The 12407-nt window shown below is 40.8% G+C and overlaps 2 protein-coding genes across 2 annotated transcripts in view; both read left to right on the forward strand.

Moving 5' to 3' along the window:
* Positions 1–12407, forward strand: part of LOC311095186 (uncharacterized protein) — a 137126-nt gene that overhangs the window by 7961 nt on the left and 116758 nt on the right. The gene's annotated exons all lie outside the window — the stretch shown is intronic.
* Positions 1449–3293, forward strand: LOC311094142 (extracellular superoxide dismutase [Cu-Zn]-like). The gene is made up of 2 exons (XM_084131917.1): positions 1449–1657; positions 2580–3293. The coding sequence occupies exon 2, from the start codon at positions 2595–2597 to the stop codon at positions 3246–3248; it is 654 nt and encodes a 217-aa protein (XP_083988043.1). The 5' UTR covers positions 1449–1657; positions 2580–2594; the 3' UTR covers positions 3249–3293.

Raw genomic sequence — 12407 nt, forward strand, 5'->3', positions numbered from 1 at the left:
GACAAGCATTAAGCTGGTTTAGATCATACTTATCAAACCGCTACCATTTTGTCTATTTAAATGGAGAAAAATCGATCATAATTCCAGTAATCTATGGAGTGCCGCAGGGATCTGTGTTAGGCCCTCTGTTATTCTCAATATATATGCTGCCACTTGGAAATATTATAAGGAAACATGGAATTAGTTTCCATTGTTATGCTGATGACACTCAAATATATATTTCATCACGGCCAGATGAAAACGCTAAATTATCCAAATTGACAGAGTGTGTTAAAGATATAAAAGATTGGATGACGCGTAATTTTCTTTTATTAAATCCAGACAAGACAGAGGTAATACTTATCGGTTCAAAAAACCGCCCACAGATCCTCTCACAATACAATTTTGACATTGTAGGATGTCCTGTTACTTTATCCTCTACAGTAAAAGACCTGGGTGTTATACTCGATTGTAACCTGTCTTTTGAAAATCATATTTCGTATGTTACAAAAACAGCCTTTTTCCACCTTAGAAACATTGCTAAGCTACATAATATGCTATCAGTTTCTGATGCAGAAAAGTTAGTTCATGCATTCATGACCTCAAGACTAGATTACTGTAATGCTTTATTAGCCGGTTGTCCTGCATCCTCAATAAACAAGCTACAGTTAGTCCAAAATGCAGCCGCTAGAGTTCTTACTAGATCAAGAAAATATGATCATATAACACCGATTTTATCATCACTACATTGGCTACCTATAAAGTTCCGTATTAATTATAAGGTATTGCTATTGACTTATAAAGCCCTAAACGGCATAGCTCCAGTCTATTTAACGGATCTTCTATCACCCTATAATCCATCACGCCCTTTAAGATCAATAAATTCGAGGCTTTTGGTCATACCTAGGATATCCAGATCAACCAAAGGAGGGAGAGCATTTTCGCATTTGGCTCCAAAACTCTGGAATAGCCTTCCTGATACTGTTCGTTACTCGGACTCACTCTCCCAGTTTAAAACTAGATTAAAGACGCATCTTTTCAGCCAGGCATTCATATAATATTGTTAATCTCACAGTTTCAAACTACAATCCGGCCTCTAGTTCATAAATGCCAGAGGAGAACTGGCCCCCGACTGAGCCTGGGTTCTCCCAAGGTTTTTTTTTCTCCATTAGGTCACCTGATGGAGTTTTAGGACACCATTAGGTCACTTGATGGAGTTTTTCGGTTCCTTGCCACTGTTGCCTTTGGCTTGCTCAGTTGGGGATATTTTGGGGATATTTAATTTAATTTTATTCTATCAATCAATAAATTCCACTAGAAACAAACTTTGTTGTATTATTTTATTTTAATACTGTGAAGCTGCTTTGATACAATCTGTATTGTGAAAAGCGCTATACAAATATACTTGATTTGATTTGATTTGAAGACAAAGAACTGAATAAACTGAGTGCTATATATAAACAGGCAAACAAAGGGAGCTAAATGAAACACAGGTGAACTTAATTAGTGACTAACAGACTATCATGGTTAACTTGTAGCTCAACATGAGTTCCTATAAGAGCAGCCAAAAGGAACATTCTCTCAACCCCAGGTCAGGACTGCACACGGATTAAGCGTTGTAGTATTTTTGTGACTGCAATATTCAGGCTCCACACGGATTGAGGACAACTTTTCAGCTGTACGGTAGTGCACCTTTGCTGTTTTAGGCTTGTTTTTTTTTTTTTCTCCATTCCATTTTCTCCATCAACTGACTTGATTTAGTACAACTAAAAAAAGTTTAGTTTAAGCAAAAGTATAGATATTGTCTTTTATTTTACCTGTCCTTGTGAAAAATATCAGAATCAGAAAATCTTAACTTTATATTTAATATTGAATAACATGTAGGCTACAACAGATCAAATTAAGAGTACTTTAAAGCACAACAAAAAGATTTTTTTTTAAAGTGTACATGTACTTAATGTCACTCCTGCCAGCAGAAGCCCTATCATGGCCACCAGAGGGCACTTCTCCCTAGACCTTTTCCATTTCCATAAACCTTTGCCTGGACTCATTTTAGTGTGATTACATCCACCTGTATGTCATTGGTTTGTATCATAGGCACTTTGGCTGGCAGGTGTGATGCTTATGAAAGTGTATGTGTGTACACTTAAGTGGCTGTTTATAATTCATCAGTGTTATTATCTGCAAGTGGACCTATAGGTTTTTTTTATTATTATTATTATTATTATTATTATTATTATTATTATTATTGTACTTTCAAGATACTACAGGTACACATCCAATACCAATAAGCACATTTTTTATTTTATTATTTTCACAAGGGTACATAGCAATTCAAAAATTAGAGTTTTCTAGACAGCAACATGGTGTTGGCCCACATCTGGTACACATGGATTACACACGGCCCAGATGTGGGCCGGATCTGGTTGCTGTCTGGGTTCTTGTATGGTTTTCCGTTGCAAACTAATCTGGATGTGCTATTTTACCTAATGCAACTTCCATTCTCAAAGTTCCCTGCAACAAAGCTTTGACCTTTTATCAAAAATATTACATTCTTAAACCAAATGGCATGATTTCACTGAATCCACTCTTCATTGTAGGCTTTAAAGATCAACATGGAGAAAATCATCCTAATATTCCCTCTGATATTGCTGGTGCTGCATATACAAGGAGGAGAGTTCCACAACGAGGAGTGTTTGCCTGCCGAAGCTCCACAGCCGGAAGTCGTGGAGTTTGACAACACAATCTATGCCACTTGTGAAGTAACTCCCAGCTCCAATTTGCCACGTAACCAGCCAAAGATCTTTGGGCAAATCCTCTTCAAGCAGGTCTTCCCCAATGGAGATTTAGAAGTGAAAATCAACCTCCGTGGTTTGCCTGCCATCGATCGTCAAGAGCGTGCCATGCACATCCATCAGTATGGAGACCTCAGTCAAGGCTGCATCACTGTTGGTCCTCATTATAATCCAAACGCCGTTGACCACCCTCATCATCCTGGAGACCTGGGCAACTTTGCTTCAGAGAAAGGAGTTATAAGGCAGTTCCTGACGCTTCCAGACGCCAAGCTCTTTGGGCCTTATTCCATTCTGGGACGTGCGGTGGCGGTTCATGAGAAGGAGGATGATCTGGGAACGGGTTCAGATGAGGAGAGTAAACTCAGTGGGAATGCTGGACCGATAATTGCTCTCGGTGTGATTGGTATTACTACTCCAAGTCTGTGGCAGAAGACTGAAGTGCCCCCCAAGAAAATATGTGGAGGAAGGCACTGAGAGTCAAAGATGAGGGAGTCGGATATGGTGGAAGGGCAGATTCAAATAGGATAATCATGATTTTTCTTGTGTATTCTTTGTTATGTGTCCTACATTAAAGTATATTTAATAACCTGAACATTCCCATGTTTTTTTTTTTCTTGGTCTTTTCAGAGGCTTTTTGGCCATAGCTTCCAATAGTAAATGCACTCTTAAAAATAAATGTAGGGTGAATGCAGGCAAAGTGGGCCGTTTAGTTAAGTTGGCTTGAGAGAGCCAACTTAGTGATATTGTACTTAAACTTATTATTATTATTATTAAGTTGGCTTGAGAGAGCCAACTTACTGAAATCCTATTTAAACTTATTATTATTAAGTTGGCTTGAGAGAGCCAACATATTGAAATCCTATTTAAACTTATTATTAAGTTGGCTTGAGAGAGCCAACATATTGAAATCCTATTTAAACTTATTATTATTATTATTATTATTCTGAGCGGAAAAAAATCTGAGACTAACTCCTCCTAGAGCTTTAACGCTACATACTCCAAACTCGGCTCAGACACTCAAACTGATCTGACTCGAGTTGCTTTATCTTTTCAGACTGATCGGACTTACGGTTTTCCTAAAAATGACGATCAAAACTCGAAAAAACTCATTCAAAAACTCCATTGACTTACATTGGGGAGTTCTAAAAAATTCAAACCGACAAAAATTTAAATCTAAACACCTTGAAGACTAAACCAAACTGCCGTTCTATATACTATATGAGCCATTCAGACTCATTTAAACTAATAAACTCTAAACTATAAACACTTATAAACTAATTAACTTATAAACTAATGAATTCATAAACTTATGAACTCTTAAGCTCTTAAATTAATAAACTCTAAACTCTTAATCTCATTTAAACTTATAAACTCTAAACTGATTTAAACTTATAAACTCAAAACTCAAGAACTCAAACACTTATAAACTCATCAATTTATACACTTATAAACTCTAAACTCAGACACACACACTGAGTTTATGAGTGAGTGTGTGAGCGAGTTAGAGTGTGTGTGTGTGTGTGTGTGTTTGTGTTTGTGTATGTGTGAGAGCGAGTTAGTGTGTGTGTGAGACAGTGAGCATGTCTGTGTGTGTGTGAGTTAGTGAGGATGTGTGTGTCTGTTTGTGAGTGAGTGAGTGTGTGTGTGAGTTAGTGTGAGTGTGTGTGTGTGTGTGTGTGTGAGAGTGTGTGTGTGTGTGTGTGTGTGTGTGTGAGAGCGAGTTAGTGTGTGTGTGTGTGTGTGTGAGAGAGAGTGAGTCTATGTGTGTGAGTGTGTGTGTGTTTGTGTGTGTGTGTGTTAATGAGCTTGCTTGTCTGTGTGTGTGTGTGTGTGTGTGTGTGTGTGTGTGTGTGTGTGTGTGTGTGTGTGTGAGAGAGAGAGTGAGAGTCTGTGCGTGCGTGCTTGTGTGTGTGTGTGTGTATGTCGAAAATTTTAATCTAAACACCTTGAAGACTAAACCAAACTGCCGTTCTATATACTATATGAGCCATTGAGACTCATTTAAACTAATGAACTCTAAACTCAAAACATGTGTGTGTGTGTGTGTGTGTGTGAGAGAGAGAGAGAGAGCGTGTGTGTCTGTCTGTGTGTGTGTGTGTGTGTGTGTGTGCGTAAACAAAAAGTCGTACACACTCATTTATAAACTCAAAACTCAAAAACTCGTAAACTACTTTAAACTTCAAACCACTTTAAACTTCTTAAGTTTAAAGCTCCCAGCTCCCAAGCAACTCCATAGCAACCAAACTTGAGTACCCTAGCAACCGTTTTACAAGACCTATATCTCTGCATCAGAACATCGTATAGAGATGAGGTTTGGCTCTTTTGACTCATGCTAGCAAACAGCACTTCCAACATACTACACATGCTAGCAGTGAATAGCTACATGCTAATAGTGATTAGTTAAGTGTTAAATCATGCCAAGATCATGCTAAGAACTCTATAAAAACTCCATAGTAACCATATGTGACAACTACCAGCCACCTAGTAACACCATATCAACCGCCCTGAATACCTTAGCAACCGCCTAGCAACACCATAGCAACCACCCATAACACCCTAGCAACCGCCTATCAACCACCCAGAACAGCCTAGCAACCACCCATAACACCCTAGCAACCGCCTAGCAACCACCCAAAAGACCCTAGCAACCACCCAAAAGACCCTAGCAACCACCTAGCAACCACCCAAAATATCCTAGCAACCACCCAAAACACCCTAGCAACCGCCTAGCAACCACGCAAAAGACCCTAGCAACCACCAAAAATATCCTAGCAACCACCCAAAATACCCTAGCAACCGCCTAGCAACCACCCAAAAGACCCTAGCAACCACCGAAAATATCCTAGCAACCGCCTAGCAACCACCCAAAAGACCCTAGCAACTACCCAAAATATCCTAGCAACCGCCTAGCAACTACCCAAAAGACCCTAGCAACCACCCAGAACACCCTAGCAACCACCCAGAACACCCTAGCAACCACCCAAAAGACCCTAGCAACCACCCAAAATATCCTAGCAACCACCCAAAACACTCTAGCAACCGCCTAGCAACCACCCAAAAGACCCTAGCAACCACCCAGAACACCCTAGCAACCACCCAAAATACCCTAGCAACCACCCAAAAGACCCTAGCAAACACCCAAAACACCCTAGGAACCGCCTAGCAACCACCCAAAAGACCCTAGCAACCACCCAAAACATCCTAGCAACCACCCAAAACACCCTAGCAACCGCCTAGCAACCACCCAAAAGACCCTAGCAACCACCCAAAAGACCCTAGCAACCACCTAGCAACCACCCAAAATATCCTAGCAACCACCTAAAATATCCTAGCAACCACCCAAAACACCCTAGCAACCACCCAAAACACCCTAGCAACCGCCTAGCAACCACCCAAAAGACCCTAGCAACCACCCAAAAGACCCTAGCAACCGCCTAGCAACCACCCAAAAGACCCTAGCAACCACCTAAAATATCCTAGCAACCGCCTAGCAACCACCCAAAAGACCCTAGCAACCACCCAAAATATCCTAGCAACCGCCTAGCAACCACCCAAAAGACCCTAGCAACCATCAGAAATATCCTAGCAACCGCCTTGCAACCACCCAGAATACCCTAGCAACCACCCAAAACAGCCTAGCAACCACCCAGAAACCCCTAGCAACCGCCTAGCAACCACCCAGAATACCCTAGCAACCACCTAGAACACCCTAGCAACCACCCAAAATACCCTAGCAACCACCCAAAAGACCTTTGCAACCACCCAGGACACCCTAGCAACCACCTAGCAACCACCCAGAACACCCTAGCAACCGCCCAAAATACCCTAGCAACCACCCATAACATCCTAGCAACCGCCTAGCAAAAAACGTTCTGGTCCAAACTTTCTCAAGCCAACTTAAAGTTTGTCTCGACGAACTTTCGCATCTAGTTATTATTATTATTCTTCTGAGCGGAAAAAAATCTGAGACTAACTCCTCCTAGAGCTTTAACGCTACATACTCCAAACTCGGCTCAGACACTCAAACTGATCTGACTCGAGTTGCTTTATCTTTTCAGACTGATCGGACTTACGGTTTTCCTAAAAATGACGATCAAAACTCGAAAAAAGTCATTCAAAAACTCCCATTGACTTACATTGGGGAGTTCTAAAAAATTCAAACTGACAAAATTTAAATCTAAACACCTTTAAGACTAAACCAAACTGCCGTTCTATATACTATATGAGCCATTGAGACTCATTTAAACTAATGCACTCTAAACTCATACACTTATAAACTAATTAACTTATAAACTCATGAATTCATAGACTTATGAACTCTTAAACTCACAAATTAATAAACTCTGAACTCTTAAACTCATTTAAACTTATAAACTCTAAACTCATTAAAACTTATAAACTCTAAACTCATTTAAAACTTATAAACTCTAAACTCAAAAACTCTTACACTTATAAACTCATCAATTTATACACTTATAAACTCTAAACTCATAAACTCTGAGTGTGTGTGTGTGTGTGTGTGTGTGTGTGTGTGTGAACACACACACACACACACACACACACACACACACTCTAAACTCATTTAAACTTATAAACTCAAAACTCAAAAACTCGTAAACTACTTTAAACTTCAAACCACTTTAAATTTCTTAAGTTTAAAGCTCCCAGCTCCCAAGCAACTCCATAGCAACCAAACTTGAGTACCCTAGCAACCATTTTGCAAGACCTATATCTCTGTATCAGAACATCGTATAGAGATGAGGTTTGGCTCTTTTGACTCATGCTAGCAAACAGCACTTCCAACATGCTACACATGCTAGCAGTGAATAGCTACATGCTAATAGCGATTAGTTAAGTGCTATATCATGCCAAGATCATGCTATGAACTCTATAAATACTCCATAATAACCATCTGTGACAACTACCAACCACCTAGCAACACCATAGCAACCGCCCAGAACACCCTAGCAACCGCCCAGAATACCTTAGCAACCGCCTAGCAACTCCATAGCAACCACCCAGAACACCCTAGCAACCGCCTAGCAACCACTCAGAATACCCTATCAACGACCTAGCAACACCATAGCAACCACCCAGAATACCCTAGCAAACCGCCTAGCAACACCATAGCAACCACCCAGAACACCCTAGCAACCACCTAGCAACCACCCAGAACACCCTAGCAACAGCATAGCAACCACTCAGAACACCCTAGCAACCGCCTAGCAACCACCCAGAATACCTTAACAACTGCCTAGCAACACCATAGCAACCACCCAGAACACCCTAGCAACCACCAAGAATACCCTAGCAACCGCCTAGCAACACCATAGCAACCACCCAGAACACCCTAGCAACACCCTAGCAACCACCCAGAATACCCTAGCAACACCATAGCAACCACCAAAACACCCTAGCAACCACCTAGCAACATCATAGCAACCACCCAGAACACCCTAGCAACCGCCTAGCAACACCCTAGCAACCACCAAAACATCCTAGCAACCGCCTAGAAACAGCATAGCAACCACCCAGAACAACCTAGCAACCGCCTAGCAACCACCAAAACACCCTAGCAACATCCTAGCAACCACCTAGAATACCCTAGCAACACCCTAGCAACCACCCAGAATACCCTAGCAACCACCAAAACACCCTAGCAACCGTCTAGCAACATCATAGCAACCACCCAGAACACCCTAGCAACCGCCTAGCAACACCATAGCAACCATCAAAACACCCTAGCAACCGCCTAGCAACATCATAGCAACCACACAGAACACCCTAGCAACCACCCAGAATACCTTAGCAACCGCCTAGCAACACCATAGCAACCACCCAGAACATCCTAGCAACCGCCTAGCAACCACCCAGAACACCCTAGCAACCGCCTAGCAACACCATAGCAACCACCCAGAACACCCTAGCAACCGCCTAGCAACCACCCAGAATACCCTAGCAACCGCCTAGCAACACCATAGCAACCACCCAGAACACCCTAGCAACCGCCTAGCAACCACCCAGAACACCTTAGCAACAGCATAGCAACCACTCAGAACACCCTAGCAACTGCCTAGCAACCACCCAGAATACCTTAGCAACTGCCTAGCAACACCATAGCAACCACCCAGAACACCCTAGCAACCGCCTAGCAACACCATAGAAACCACTAAAACACCCTAGCAACCGCCTAGCAACCACCCAGAACACCCTAGCAACCACCCAGAACACCCTAGTAACCGCCTAGCAACCACCCAAAATACCTTAGCAACCGCCTAGCAACACCCTAGCAACCACCCAAAACACCATAGCAACCGCCTAGCAACCACCCAGAACACCCTAGCAACCAACCAGAATACCCTAGCAACCACCCATAACACCCTAGCAACCGCCTAGCAACCACCCAAAATACCTTAGCAACCGTCTAGCAACACCATAGCAACCACCCAGAACACCCTAGCAACCGCCTAGCAACACCCTAGCAACCACCCAAAATACCATAGCAACCGCCTAGCAACCACCCAGAACACCCTAGCAACCACCCAAAATACCTTAGCAACCGCCTAGCAACACCCTAGCAACCACCCAAAATACCCTAGCAACCGCTTAGCAACACCCTAGCAACCACCCAGAATACCCTAGCAACCGCCTAGCAACACCATAGCAAGCACCCAGAACACCCTAAACTAAATTAAACTTCAAACTATTTTAAACTTTCAACTAATTTAAACTTTAAACTAAATTAAACTTCAAACTACTTTAAACTTTCAACTATTTTAAACTTTAAACTAAATTAAACTTCAAACTATTTTAAACTTTCAACTAATTTAAACTTTAAACTAAATTAAACTTCAAACTATTTTAAACTTTCAACTAATTTACACTTTAAACTAAATTAAACTTTAAACTACTTTAAACTTTTTCAAACTTTATGGTCCAAACTTTCTCAAGCCAACTTAAAGTTTGTCTCGACGAACTTTCGCATCTAGTTATTATTATTAATCTTCTGTGAAAAACTGTTGACTCAAACTCGTCCTAGAGCTTTAACTCTACATACTCCAAACTCGGCTCAGACACTCAAACTGATCTGAAGTTAGTTGCTTTATCTTTTCAGACTGATCGGACTTACGGTTTTCCTAAAAATGACGATCAAAACTCGGAAAAACTCCCATTGACTTACATTGGGGAGTTCTAAAAAATTCAAATCCAGATTCAAACTCACCAACCGACGAAAATTTAAATCTAAACACCTTGAAGACTAAACCAAACTGCCGTTCTATATACTATATTAGCCAATGAGACTCATTTAAACTAATGAACTCTAAACTCATACACTTATAAACTAATTAACTTATAAACTCATGAATTCATAGACTTATGAACTCTTAAACTCATAAATTAATAAACTCTGAACTCTTAAACTCATTTAAACTTATAAACTCTAAACTCATTAAAACTTATAAACTCTAAACTCATTTAAAACTTATAAACTCTAAACTCAAAAACTCTTACACTTATAAACTCATCAACTTATACACTTATAAACTCTAAACTCATAAACTCTGAGTGTGTGTGTGTGTGTGTGTGTGTGTGTGTGTGTGTGTGTGAACACACACACACACACACACACACACACACACTCTAAACTCATTTAAACTTAAACTCTAAACTCATTTAAAACTTAACTCTAAACTCAAAAACTCTAACACTTATAAACTCATCAATTTATACACTTATAAACTCTAAACTCATAAATGCTGAGTGTGTGTGTGTGTGTGTGTGTGTGTGTGTGTGTGTGTGTGTGTGTGTGTGTGTGTGTGTGTGTGTGTGTGTGTGTTCACACACACACACACACACACACTAAACTCATTTAAACTTAAACTCTAAACTCATTTAAACTTGTAAACTTGTAAACTCAAAACTCGTAAACTACTTTAAACTTCAAACCACTTTAAACTTATTAAGTTTAAAGCTTCCAGCTCCCAAGCAACTCCATAGCAACCAAACTTGAGTACCCTAGCAACCGTTTTGCAAGACCTATATCTCTGTATCAGAACATAGTATAGAGATGAGGTTTGGCTCTTTTGACTCATGCTAGCAAACAGCACTTCCAAAATGCTACACATGCTAGCAGTGAATAGCTACATGCTAATAGCAATTAGTTAAATGCTAAATCATGCCAAGATCATGCTAAGAACTCTATAAAAACTCCATAGTAACCATCTGTGACAACTACCAACCACCTAGCAACACCATAGCAACCACCCAGAACACCCTAGCAACTGCCTAGCAACCGTCCAGAATACCTTAGCAACCGCCTAGCAACATCATAGCAACCACCCAGAACACCCTAGCAACCGCCTAGCAACCACCCAGAATACCCTAGCAACCGCCTAGCAACACCATAGCAACCACCCAGAACACCCTAGCAACTGCCTAGCAACCGCCCAGAACACCTTAGCAACAGCATAGCAACCACTCAGAACACCCTAGCAACCGCCTAGCAACCACCCAGAATACCCTAGCAACCGCCTAGCAACACCCTAGCAACCACCCAGAACACCCTAGCAACCGCCTAGCAACCACCCAGAACACCCTAGCAACCGCCTAGCAACACCATAGCAACCACTAAAACACCCTAGCAACCGCCTAGCAACACCCTAGCAACCACCCAAAATACCCTAGCAACCGCTTAGCAACACCCTAGCAACCCCCCAGAACACCCTAGCAACCACCTATCAACCACCCAGAACACCCTAGCAACCAACCAGAATACCCTAGCAACCACCTAGCAACACCATAGCAACCACCCAGAACACCCTAGCAACCACCCAGAACACCCTAGCAACCGCCTAGCAACCACCCAGAATACCCTAGCAACTGCCTAGCAACACCATAGCAACCACCCATAACACCCTAGCAACCACCCAGAACACCCTAGCAACCGCCTAGCAACCACCTAGCAACACCATAACAACCACCCAAAACACCCTAGCAACCCACTAGAAAACCCCCAACAACTTTTTAACTGTAAACTACTTTAAACTTCAAACTGATTTAAACTTTAAACTAATTTAAACGTTAGACTAATTCAAACTTCAAACTAATTTAAACTTCAAACTAATTTAAACTTTAAAGTAATTTAAAATTTAAACTACTTTAAACTTGAAACTAATTTAAACTTTAAACTAATTTAAACTTTAGACTAATTTAAACTTTAAACTAATTTAAGCTTCAAACTAATTTAGACTTTAAACTATTTTAAACTTCTAACTAATTTGAACTTTAAACTAATTTAAACTTCAAACTACTTTAAACTCCAAACTGCTTTAAACTTCTTCAAACTTTCTGGTCCAGCTTTCTCAAGCCAACTTAAAGTTTGTCTCGACGAACTTTTTAATCTAGTTAGTGGTGCTTTTTTGAAAGCATCACTATTGTTATTGCTCATACTTATTAGTGGTGCTTTTTTGAAAGCATCACTATTGTTATTGCTCATACTTATTAGTGGTGCTTTTTTAAAAGCATCACTATTGTTATTGCTCATACTTATTAGTGGTGCTTTTTTAAAAGCATCACTATTGTTATTGCTCATACTTATTAGTGGTGCTTTTTTAAAAGCATCACTATTGTTAT

This window comes from Abramis brama, assembly GCF_963993115.1.
Source record: "Abramis brama genome assembly, chromosome: 1".
NCBI lineage: Eukaryota > Metazoa > Chordata > Actinopteri > Cypriniformes > Leuciscidae > Abramis > Abramis brama.

Excerpts from the sequence above, each read along its gene's own strand:
- LOC311094142 (XM_084131917.1), top strand. The coding sequence starts at position 2,595 with ATGGAGAAAATCATCCTAATATTCCCTCTGATATTGCTGGTGCTGCAT.